At 55.7% G+C, this 12,095-nt stretch overlaps 1 protein-coding gene across 2 annotated transcripts in view; it reads right to left on the bottom strand.

The window, feature by feature from the left end:
* The window catches only part of CAMK2A (calcium/calmodulin dependent protein kinase II alpha), a 72,123-nt gene that overhangs the window by 20,852 nt on the left and 39,176 nt on the right, over positions 1–12,095 (bottom strand). For both annotated transcript variants that reach the window (XM_082454225.1, XM_082454226.1), the window contains exons 7-13: positions 9,080–9,182; positions 7,687–7,770; positions 7,442–7,536; positions 6,250–6,372; positions 5,807–5,890; positions 4,218–4,260; positions 1,672–1,712 (exon numbers count right to left, since the gene is read on the bottom strand). In XM_082454225.1, coding sequence (XP_082310351.1) covers positions 1,672–1,712; positions 4,218–4,260; positions 5,807–5,890; positions 6,250–6,372; positions 7,442–7,536; positions 7,687–7,770; positions 9,080–9,182 — 573 coding nt within the window. The remainder of the gene's footprint in view (positions 1–1,671; positions 1,713–4,217; positions 4,261–5,806; positions 5,891–6,249; positions 6,373–7,441; positions 7,537–7,686; positions 7,771–9,079; positions 9,183–12,095) is intronic.

The following is a 12,095-nucleotide window of genomic DNA, read 5'->3' as shown; positions in this document are numbered from 1 at the left end:
TGGGTAACCCAAAACAGCAGGTAAGCCAAAACTCAATTCTGGATTCCATTACAGCATTTGGGATGGATGTGTGTTAACTTTACAAATTGGGCTGGCTTTAGATCTGTGTTTTCCAAGTATTTTCTTGAGCAAACTTCAAGAGAAATCTTACCCGAAAGCCCAACACATAAAGCAGAAAAGATAACACTACTGACTAGCATCTCATGAGCATGTATCGCACGCCAGCACCGTGCTAAGTCCTCAATACGCAGTATCTTAGTTCATCCTCACAAACAGCCCTGGGAGGTGGGAGACCCTGCTCACCCATTGCTTGAATGAGGAAACACGGGCTCAGGAGATTCAAATAATGGGCTATGAGCTCACCCAGGCTCTCTCAGCCACTGCAATAGCTGGTCCACGGAGCTGTTCTGGCTGAAGTGGGTGTGGGAAGCCCCAAAACCTCTCTGCTTGGCCTCCCCCTTCCAATCCCTCCCCATCTGCTGCCAGAGGTACCTCCCCAGAACCTCTGGGCTCCAAGGAGTTCCATTTGAAAACCACTGGCTTTGACTGATAACCAAATTAATTACATATTCCTCAAGCACCCAAGATGAGAAGGGAAAATGATTTTTTTCTTGTTTGTTTTTAAAGTTGAAATCTTGGAAATCATGGAGTTCACAGCCCTCCCCCCTCCTACTGTACCTATGGGGAAACTGAAGCCCCCAGAGGACCAAGAGCAGAGAGGAGGGCCATATCCTGGCCTCAGGCAGACAGCCCAGATCCCCTCCCATGCAACCCCTGGCAGACCAAAGCCAGGGGCCTGAGACCCTAAATGCCACTACAAACCAAGCCATGAAGCCACCAGCCCACCTGGGTGGCTGTGTTTGGACAGCATCCCACACCTTCCAGTGTCCTGGGCACAGCCCAGCCCTGGGGCCCTGGCCAGGCAGGGATCTGAGCCCAGAAAAAGGCAGGGTCTCAAGAGAGGAGAATCCACAAGGCGAGCCAGTGGCAGGGGAGGAAGGAGCTGCAGAGAGTAGGGGACCAGGCAGAAAGTAGGGGACAAGGCCCCAGAGAGCAGAGGCAGAAGAGAGAGGAGGGAGGGAGGGGTCAGTGGGGTGTGGAGGAAAGCAGCTCGGGCATGAGGGGTGGGGACAGGGCAGGCCTGGGTCGGGGAGAGGAGGGGATTCTTAGCACTGAACCGGCAGGCCTTGATGGGGATGGGTACCTCTGGGTGTCAAAGCCAAGAGGATTGGCTGTCCTTCCCCTGCAGGCTTTGTAGGCTGGACTGGGGCGTGCACTGGGTCAGGGGCCCATTCCAGCCAGCCTACACTCGGGAAGGAGGAGGTCACCCCTCATGACATCTCTGTCCCTTCTTTGCACCCACTCACTCACCAGTCCTCCAGAACCGCAGAAATCTCCTTTGACCGGCCCTCATGCCCACCCCAACCCCAGGCCACCTGCCTCTCCCACCCTCTTTCAACCCTCCCCTCCCCCACCGGACCCCCACCAGTCCTGGTGGGAGGGTGGGCACCGAAGCCCAGGTCTGGGTCTGGGGATGCCAGGCTGCACGGGTGAGCACATCTGCCCAGAACAGCATCAGCAAGGCCTGGCTCTCGTCCCAGCCCTGCAAGCTGGGCCCTGTGGGCGGAAACGCTGTCAGAGGCAGGCCCTGCCGGGCTGGCCGGGACTTACCTTCACACCATCGTTCTTCTTGTTTCCTCCACTCTTCCCGCCTGCAGAGGAGAAAAAGTAGAGGGTTACCAACACCAGGCAGGGCACCAGGGCCCACAGGGTGAGGAAGAGCAACATCCACGGGCAGCGGAGGGCACAGAGCCGGAGCAGCAACGTGGGGAGACCTCCTCCCCTCGCTCCTCTTCCTTCCTGGGCGGCCCTGGGTCTGCCGGTGGCCCACTGGGTGGGAGTGGGCCTGGGTTCTCAGCAGTCTCAAGTGTGACCCTCTGGCTCCATGGGTTGAGGGAGGTGCCCAATGTGTCCCAGGACCGTGGGATTGCTGTTTCAGTCTGGGGATTCCCTCCAGATCCTGGTCACCACCCGTGCTAGTGGCAGCCAACACGGAGGCCCGGCTGCCCAGCCCGGGGCTCGATGCTCCCTCCCCGCCCCGGCCCGCTCTAATTTTAGCCCCATGCTGCTGCGGAGGTCATGTGTCAGCCCTGCCTACTCACTCTGGACAGCTGCGAAGCTGCATTTTGCTGGTGATAAGAAGCAGATGCCCCCACTCTGGGGCCCACCCCTGCCAGAGCACCCATCCCCTGCAGAGGCCTCCCTACCCTCAAACTGCAGAGCCCCACACTGGCGCTGGCTGTGTCCCTGGTGGCTGGGAAAAGCAGAGCAACAGCTCTCAGGGAGGGCCCACCTGTCATTTCCCATTCCCTTCCTTCTCACCTCCTGGTCAGAGCCCTTGGAGAGGGCATCAGTCAGGAAATGGCATCAATGCCCAGCCCTGTGCAGCCTGACATCTGGCTGCTTTAAACCTCAAGCAAATGGCCTTAAGTTAAACCAGACAGTATCTATAAAGTGCTTAGCATAGCACTTGACGTGTATGCGGTAGATGCTCAGTAAATGGTAGCCACTGTAAGTCCTTTTCCTGGTGGCCTGGAGAGAGCGAGCTGGGGAGGAGGGGTGGTACTGCACATTGATGCCCCAGAGGCTTGGAGGGATGGGGCTCATGGCTGGTCCACCTCCCCAGTCTTCCTCACATTTCCACCTATGACCCCTCTCGGGCTCTCATGCAACTTTTCCCTCTCGCAAAATTTCCCTCTTGCAAAGCAAGGCAGTGGTGGGGCCGGGGGAGTACCTCTGGATCCCAAAGCCGAGAGGAATGGCCAGCCATCATCATGGGCTTTGTGAGCTAGACCAGGATGCACAGCAGCAGGGAAGGGACTTGCCCCTCAAGCCTCCAAGGAGTCCCCCTCAGCTCCAACCCACTATTACAGGACTGTGGGTCCCGTGAAGCCACATATTCTGATTTTCAAGGGAAGTCAGAAATCTGGGATTTTCTATGAAATCTCCTGGTTTTTAAGTGCTGGAAACTCTTGCCAAAAAAAAATTTTTAAACACCACTGGTACCCCCAAGCACATCGAGAGAGAGGGACTAACCCATGGGCTCCGTTTTGTGAGCTCTGGACTAGAGTGCCCTAGAGGCCCTTCAGTTGTTAAAAAAAGACTCTGACTGCCTGGGTGGCTCATCTTTCAGTTTAAGGAACTGCAGGATCCTTGTCTGGGGAGAGAGTGGGAAGGCAGTCCAGTGTGGTAGCGAAAGCCCGAGTCTGAAGTCGCAGGGTCTTCCCAGCCCTGGGTTTCATTCTCCCAGCTGGTTAAATGTTCAGGTGGACCCTCTCAGCCAAGCCAGGGCTGTAGCTTCCCAGAGCCGACCCCTTGCAGTGGAGCCAGCCACGTGCCGCAGCAGCTCTAGCTGCCCCAACCAGAGGGCCCCTTGGGTTAGCCTTGCTGTATCTGCTCAACTGCCCCAACTGCCGCCCCGGGCTCCCCAGAGAGAAGCCTCTGGCGGACGCTGGCCACGGCACTGTCTAACATGCCAAGGGGAGCTTCTTGCTAAGCCCTGATGCTAATCCCCTCCCCTTCTCTCTTCGGGGCCACATGCCACAGGTCACTGGGCACTTCCCGCCTGAACCAGCCTAGGCCAAGGCCAAAGGCTCCTACCCTGGACTCCTTGGTGACCCAGCTTGGTAAGGCACTTGCTCTGGGGCTGGTCACACCTGCACTGAAAGCCTCCCTCTAACAGTGACCTGGAGCAAGTCAGAGTTTACCTCCCTGATCCTGTTTTCTCACTCAGAAAACAGGGATGGCAATCACCTTGTCACAAAGACCACATGAGTGAAAGCATGGGCACTGCTTCGTAACTGTAGGGAACAGGAATACTGCTACTCCCTGGGCCTGGGTCAGTCCCTCCTGGACCTGTACCCTGACATCTGTGAGGCCCTCCCCTCTGGCCAGCCCAGCCTGAGAACCCCAGCACTGCTGTGAGGTGGGGGAGCCAGACTTAACCTCTAACCCTTCCCGGTGGACCCTTGGCTTGATGACCTTTGATCTTTATCTGCTTTGCAGGTTTGCATCAGGTGAGCTAAGTCCCCAGTCATGGGGTCCCCTACAGCCCCCCTCTCCCCAGGCCCTCTGGCCTGAGGGCACCAGATACCCCATACGGCAATGCCCCTACCTCCTGCAGGATGTATTTGGAAATCTGAGGTCCTACCACCTACCAGAGAAGTTCCTGGTGGCCAGCATAGTGGTGAGGATGGCTCCCTGCAACAGATAAGAGGAGGGGGTTTGGGGGAGAGGAGGCCAGAGGTGAGGGGGGAGAGGAGAGACAGAGAAATGGGAGGGGAGTGGGGAAGGAGAGGCAGGTGCTCCATTCAGACACAAAGCCAAAACCTTCTGCCCCTTGCCCTCCATTCCTCCATTTCTCTCACCCCACAGCCCCGAGACCATCCCCAACTCCCTGGAGAAGGGTGAGGCAGGGGTGAGCTAGGCCTTAGCTGGCACCGCTCTGGGTACACGGCCATCCTAGGAGCAGATATTAATAGATTCCACCGGCCTGGCCAGAGCTGGTGGCTGTGCTCTGGGACACCTGTCAGTGGGGCTCCTAAAGGCCAGGGAAGTTTCCTGACGGGGCAAGGACAGTAGACTCTGCACCCCTTGGTCCCCCCCTGTCTCCACCCTCTGCCTAGGGCACTCAGCTCCTCACTCCAGTACTAGTTCGCCCCTCTGTGGCTCCTGGGTTCGGAAGTCTGGGTTAATGAGGAAAAACCCTCCTCTGTCAATGAAGGGGCTGGGGACCAATGGCCCTCCTGGTTCTAATTGCTGTCTGATTTGAACACTCTCTGGGTCTGACAGTCCATGATTTTAAGACTCCCTGATTCTGACATTTTGAGACTTCTTCTGTGACAGCTCCCACTGCGGGCTTGGGGGCGAGACGCAATTCTCCTGGCTTCATGCTGGCCACCACCCCGTTGGCCCGTGTCCCTGTCCTGAGCCACCATGCCAGGCCTGGGAGCAGTCGGTGAGGAGCTTCCGAAGGAGCCGGGGCCTCAGCATCTGTCACTCAGCATGTTGATGGCTTTTCTGTTCCGACCAGCTGGGGACCCCTTGGTTGCTCTTCCTACCTGCTCACGGGGTCCCTGGCAAGGTCTAGGCCAGGAGATGTCACGGCCCTGAGAACACACAGACCTGCTGAGAGGCTGGCAGCTTAGGGCCCACCTGGGTCACACCGTGGCTTCCTTGGAGCCATAACCCCTGTCTAGTCCCTCGGCCATTCCTCTCCAGTGCTTGGCAGCTGGGGTCTCTCACCCCCACCATGGTCTCCTGCCCAGTCACATGTCACCCCCCGAAACCTCTCCCAGCCACGCCGAAACACTTGCAGTCCCCCTAAGGGGTCATGCTCACGCCTCCAGACTTCTGCACAGGCTTTTCTCTGTGTCTGGAACATCTGCCCAATCTGTCTCTATACCATTAATACCTGCTTATCCTTAGGGATCTCAGCTCAAATGACACTTGCCCAGGAAGGCTTCTGCGATCCTTCCCTGGTCCATCCAGACCTGCTCCATGGCCCTGCTATGCACTCCCACAGCCTCAGGGCATGTGGTCACAGCACTCACCACTGCCCCATAACGTCTCCATCACTTGTCTGTCCTCACCGCCGCTCAATGCCCAGCCCAGACAGCAGGCGTTCAATAATGCTTGTTGACTCAACAAAGGAAGAACTCGTGAGCGGGTCTCTTGGCCACTGTGGAGACCCAGGCCAAGCTACTCCCACAGCCGGGGGGCATGGAGGGTGAGGACCTGCTGTTACCTTCAGTTTTCTCCTGGCGTTGAACTTCTTCAGGCAGTCCACGGTCTCCTGTCTGTGCATGCAGGAGGCCACGGTGGACCGGTGCTGAAGGGAGTGGGGGAGAGGTCTGTGAGCGGAAGGCAAGCCCTCCCTCCCCTTCCAGAGTATCCTATGGATGTGGTTGTCATCTTGGGGGAATGATTTTTTGTTCAAGGGGATGGTATAAACATCCTGGCAATGGACATTCAAAGCCAGTAGCACCCCCAGTCATGTGCCAACCCAGAATACCTCCCACTTGCCACTCTCCCCCTGAGAACAACAGTGGGGTCAGTGTCTCTTGGATTAAGCTCCGTCGGCCCCATGCTGGGCCCTCAGGCCCAGGGGCAGGGGCCAGGCCTCCATAGGGGCCTTATTCCTGAGGTCTGGAGGGGCTCCCATGAGAGGCCTTGCTGAGGAAGGCTCACCGAGATCCAGGGGTGCTTGAGGGCCTCGGCGGCCGTGATGCGTTTGGATGGGTTGATGGTCAGCATCTTATTGATCAGATCCTTGGCTTCCGGGGTGACGGTGTCCCATTCTGGTGACGGGAACTGGAAGGGGCAGAGGGGCCAGGTTTGCCCAGCCTACCCCAGGCCACCCCTGCGATCCCCCAGCCCCTGACTGGCAGGGGAGCAGGCAGGGGTCCTAGTGTCCTTCTACTCGGGCGTCCACAACCAGGAAATGGTGCAGGGTCCCGACCCCAGGACAAATCAGAACAATGGCCGGGGAAAGGAGGCCTCCCTCTGCTTTTCTGAAGCCGTGCCTTATCTGCAAAGCAGCCAGACAGTGGTTACAGCCCAGACTTCAGAATCAGAAGTCTGGGTTCAAGTCCTGGCTCTGCCTCCTGGGCTGTATGAGCTTGGGCAAGTCATGTGACCCTGAGAGATGTTGTGAGGATTAAATATGATATAGAACACGTAGCATATAGCTCAATAGGCGTCAGCCATGCAGAAAAGCAGTACAGCTTGGTTGTTAGAAGCATGGACACTAGAGCCAGACTGCCTGGGTTTAAATCCCAGCTCTACTGTTTCTTAGCTAAGTGGTCTGGGCATTTATTTAACCTCCTTGTGCCTCAGTTTTCCTATCCGTAAAATGGGGGTAACAATAGTACCTATGTCATGACTGGTGTGAGGATTAACTGTAGTAATATATAGAAAGCATTTAGAAGACTGCTACGTGTGTTAGTTATTATTACTATTTGTATATACAACATATAATATGTGTGTATGTGTGTGTACATATATCTATGTATGTATGTATGTATACATGTATGTACGTATGTATCTATCTATCTCTCTATACATATAGAGAGAACCTGGCTCCTGGGGCCTGCCCTCTGACCTCTCACACCACGTTGGTGCTGCTTCTGCCCTCTGGGGCCCCATGAACTAAATCCCATCTCTTAGATGCCCAAGTCATTAGGCACTGCCAGCTCATGGCCTGGCCCCAGTCAGCCCTCAGGCTCCACCTGCTGTTCACCCCATCCCCATCCCGTAGCTAGAGAGTGGCAGGAGGCCTAAATGGGCTGGGAGGGTGGGACAGGGTCATCCTCGGGTCTCTGGCCTCACTGGATGGGGCCCAGGGGATGACAGGGAGGCTGGAGAGAGGCGCAACACTCACATCATAGGCGCCAGCTTTGATCTGCTGGTACAGGCGGTGCTGGTCCTCATCCCAGAACGGGGGATACCCAACCAGCAGGATGTACAGGATGACCCCTGAGGAGAGGACCAGCAGAACCTTCAGCCTCATGAGGAGGAGTGATGGGGTTGGGGGTGGGGTGAGGGAGGAGAACGATGGGAAAGGACAGAGAGGGCACCAGAGGGGCAGGCAGCCAGGGGGACTAAGGGGCCTTTGGATGGACTCACCACAGGCCCACAGGTCCACAGGCTTCCCGTACGGGTCCTTCCGCAGCACTTCTGGGGAGAGGTATCCGGGTGTCCCTGCGAACCCTGCTCCCCAGACACACAGACAGGCAGACACACACACAGAGGTCGGCAAGTAAGTAACCCGGAACAAGATCCTGCTGGAAGAGGGATGAGGTTGCCCTGGAGATGGGGAAAACGCCCCCTGCCCCCAGAGCCGGCGAAAGGCTGGAAGCCCTGGCCTGGTAAGATACCAACACCTCTAGACCAAGGTAGACGAGGACGGAGTATACCTGTCACCACGCCCCCCCAGCACCGAGAGCCTCACGGCAGAGTCATTGATCCATCCCAGGGTCCTGCCTCAGAGTCACAAACTTCTAGCACAACCCTCCTGGCAACCACTACCAATCAATCGCTGGTGGCTCTAGAGGTGAAATGTCCTTGCCTGTCAGTTCCAGGCTGAGCTGAACCCTCACCCACTCCCCACCCCTTCCAGGAGCTGGTCCTGGGATGGCAGAGGTCCTGTCCCTAACTCTGGCTTTGCCCTAAGTCACTGAGGTAGGTCTCTTTTCCTTCTGGGCCTCAGTTTCCTCATCCGTGAATAGCGGATTAGGGATTCCTATCCTAAACACCTCCCAGCACTGTTGGGGGGATTCGTTGAAATAATGAACACCCAAAATGTTTTAACTAGTAATTGTGAGAATCGTTCCTATTTAATGAGTGTGTGTGCTAAGCAGGGCTGAGAACTTTCTATGCCTGATCTCATTTACTCCTCACACCACCCCAAGGAACATACTAGTATTATCCCCATTTTATAGATAAGGAAACAAAGGCTCAGGGGGGTGAAATGACTCACCCAAAATCATATACCTTGTAAGCAGCAGAGTCAGGATTTGAACCCAGAGCTCTGGTTCTTAACCACTGATCAACATTGCCCACTAAAAAGTAACCCAGAGAGCTGAAAGGACTCAATTATGCCAAAATCTCAGAGCACACTGGATCATCTGAGCTTAAATCCTGGCTCTACCCCTTTTCATCTCCCTTGACTTTTTCTTAGTTTCTTAGCCTCCGTTCCTCATCTGTAAAATCAGGATAATAATCTAGCACCCAGGCTGTTAGGGGAACTCATGGAAGTCCCTAGCCAACAGTGCAGGGTGTGCGTATGAAGAAGTCACATACTGTTTTAATGACAACCATGTCCCTGCACCAGGCCCCCAGGGAGCTAGGGTGGGTGACCCCCACTGACTCAGAAGCTGCAGGGATGGGGGTCTCTGCTCCCTGAGCCCCAGATGGGACAATAGCCATCTCCTCTGCTCGGGCAGAGGGTTCCTAGCGGCTGACGTGTCAACTCAAGGCTGGCCCCCAATACCCCCTGACACCCCCTGCCCCTACTCACCAAACCATGCCTGCTGTTCCCCCTCCACCTCTATGGCCAGGCCAAAGTCCGCCAGCTTCACCGCGGCACCCTTGAGCTTGGAGGCCAGCAACAGATTCTCCGGCTTCCCAGGACCAGAGAAAAGAGGGAAAGGGGGAGGGGAAAAAGCCAGAGGACAGTGAGCTGATTCAGAGCCTCACCTCTGGAGCTCGGGGCTTACAGGCGGAGCAGCTGAGCGACCCAGAGGCACACCGCCCACCCCCCAGCCCCAAACACAGAACCCTGAGCTTCCCAGAGAGGGGATTACCCCACTGTAGCCCTCCACCTTCTGCAATAGGAAGACCCTTCTTCAGCCTGCCAACCCCTCCTTCCCCTTCCCTCAGGGTTTGGTTCTGGGGCTGAGGTGGGGGTGGGGCAGTGGGGAAACAGCCATCACCACAATAAGAAAAAAGAAGCAACATTTATTGTGCTTCCACTATGTGCCAGCCCCTGGGCTAAGGGTTTTGCATACATCATTCCATATATTATCTCAACAACCCTTTGGGGTAAGCATTATTATCTCCATTCTCCACAGTGGCCTTCTTACATCCCCTGAAACAGTCACGCTTGTTCCCACCTCAGGGCCTTTGCACTTCCTGCTCCCCCTGCCTGATTTGCTCTCCCTCCATGTGTCACAGGTTTGGCTCCTTCTCATCATCCAGCTCTCACCTTCATGTCACCCCCTCCAAGAAGCCCTCCATGACTACTCTATCTAAAGGAGGAGTCCCCAGGTATCTTCTGTCTTAGCTCCTTGTTGTTACCTTCATAGATCTCATCACAATTTCTAATGTGTTTTCCCATCTGTCTATGTGCTTGTTCATTATCCGTCACCTCTGTACAATATGAGTTTCTTATGTGTTCTGTCCACCAATGTATCACCAGCACCTAAAACAGTGGGCGGCACATAGCAGGCACTTAAGTATTTGTCACATGTATAAAGATGAGGAAACTGAGGTTCAGAGAGGTTAAGTGACTTGACTGAGATCACACAGCTAGTAACTGATAGAACCAGATCGAGGCATAGTCTGGCTCCAGAGCCGTGCTCTGAACCACTCTAGGCTGAGAGATGTGGGGCCTCCTATGTGCCACCTGGCCTGTGGGGCATGAAGGCTGTCATCTTCTGCTGGGTCTGGAAGACAGGAAATCCCCCTCCTCAGGGCAGAGAGGTATTAAAAGTGGGAACTTTTCAGTTAGAAAGCCCTAGCTTCTGTTCCCAGTGCTGCCACTTCTACGCTGTGGAACTTAGGCAAATTCTTTCACCTCTCTGAGCTTTAGTCTCCTCTCCAAAAAGTGGGGATAATGCTTACTTCGTGGGGTGGCATATGGATTAATCACGATAATCCCTGCAAAGCACTTCACAGTGGCCTACAAATGCTTGATAAGTAACAGTACTCATATTTTTTGTTTGGGGAGGAAGAGTGGGGGCTCCGAGTCCCTGGAGACAACTAGTTTCTTCTGACCCCCTTCCCTACTGGGACTTCTGAGGAGTCTCACACCTGACCTTTCACTGCCCCAAACAAGGCAGGATGCAAACAAGTATAGCTCCTTCTGCCCCTCGTTAAGGCCTCTTTGGTCCTCTGGGGACAGTGTTCCCAACATGTCCTGGGTCTCAGTAGCTGTCCTGCCCTGATTTGATGAATGTGCCACTAATTAATCTATCCGGAATGGCCTAAATTTGCGCTGCCTCTCCCCGTTCCTCCTCTCGTGCAGGGGCTCTGGTTATAATGGGAACAGGCCCTTGGGGAGGGCTGCCCTGCAGTCTGACCAGAGACTCTCTTTGCGTGCACACTTGCCTGCGGGTCTAGACTGAGACACTGGGAGCTCACCTGGGCTCAGGTGCAGAGCCACAGATGGCTCGTGGCAGTCAGAGGTGAGCAGGGGTTCTGGTCAGAGCACTGCACCCCAAAGAGGGACCTGGACTGACTGGAGGATGCCCAGAGAGGGTACCCGGGATGAGGAAGGCCTGGAAATCCCATCCTAGGGGGGAATGGAGGAAAACAGCCTGCAGAAGCCTTAGGAGCTACTGCAAAGCCACTCACGTGCCTCCAGGGTGCTCTGAGCTGGAGGCTTGACCTCTGTGTGGCCCCAAAGGGTAGAACTGGGGTTCACAGGTGAAGCCCCGCAGTGGGAAAGATTGAAGGAGCGTTTCCTAATAGTTCAAGGGGCTACCCCATAAGAAGTGAGTTCATAGTCACTGAAAGTCAAAAAACAGAGGTTTGATGGACACCTGGAAGAGTCACCTAGAAGGGTTATGTGACCTGCAGAAGCAGGAGGTGCAGTGAGTGGCTTTTTGGTCCCAGCCCACCGGGAGCATGGGATCTGGGGTCAGAAGTCCAGAGCTCCAGCCCTGGCTCAGGCACAACTGAACTGCCTGTTCTCGGGCAAATCCCTTGGATTCTTTAGGCCTTAGTTTCCTGCTCTGCAGAATGGGGGTGGTGTTATGCAGCTACCACACACTGATGCCCTGAAGCCCAGCAGAGGAGCGCCGTGAAGCACGTGCTGACCGGGCGAGGCCGTGCAGCTGGTGCCAAGCTCAGACTCCACATCTGCTTAGTCCAGTCCATCTCCTTCAAGTGGGAAGAGGGAGGACTTGGAGGGCCCCAAAGCCTGTTTTCCTACCTCACCACTCCCCTCAGAGGCCCAGAAGCAAGATTGATAACGTGTCTGTGTACCGGGCACTGCGCTGTCTCCTTTGACATCCTCAGCAACCCTGTAACGAGGTTGCTATGGCAACCCCCACCATTAAGAAGCTGAGGCAGCGCAGCTAGAAAGTGGCCCAGCTGGGATTTGGACTCCACCAGAGCCAGCCTTGGTGGCCTAGCTGCCTCTCACCTGGCCTGGCACAAAGCACCTGAGGCTGGGAGTCGGGAAACCTGGGTCCCCAGCCCAGATGCTCCACCTCCCTGATCCCGGTTTCCTCATCTGAAGAGTGGGGGAGATATTCCCCACCCAGCCCAATTCAGGGAAGCTCACGGGGTTCTGATAGTACCCCTGGCTC

The sequence above is a fragment of the Balaenoptera physalus genome (genome assembly GCF_965194825.1).
Source record: "Balaenoptera physalus genome assembly, chromosome: 3".
Lineage (NCBI taxonomy): Eukaryota > Metazoa > Chordata > Mammalia > Artiodactyla > Balaenopteridae > Balaenoptera > Balaenoptera physalus.
The sequence above is the reverse complement of the archived record's forward strand: the minus strand, read 5'-3'. Positions and strand labels throughout refer to the sequence as shown.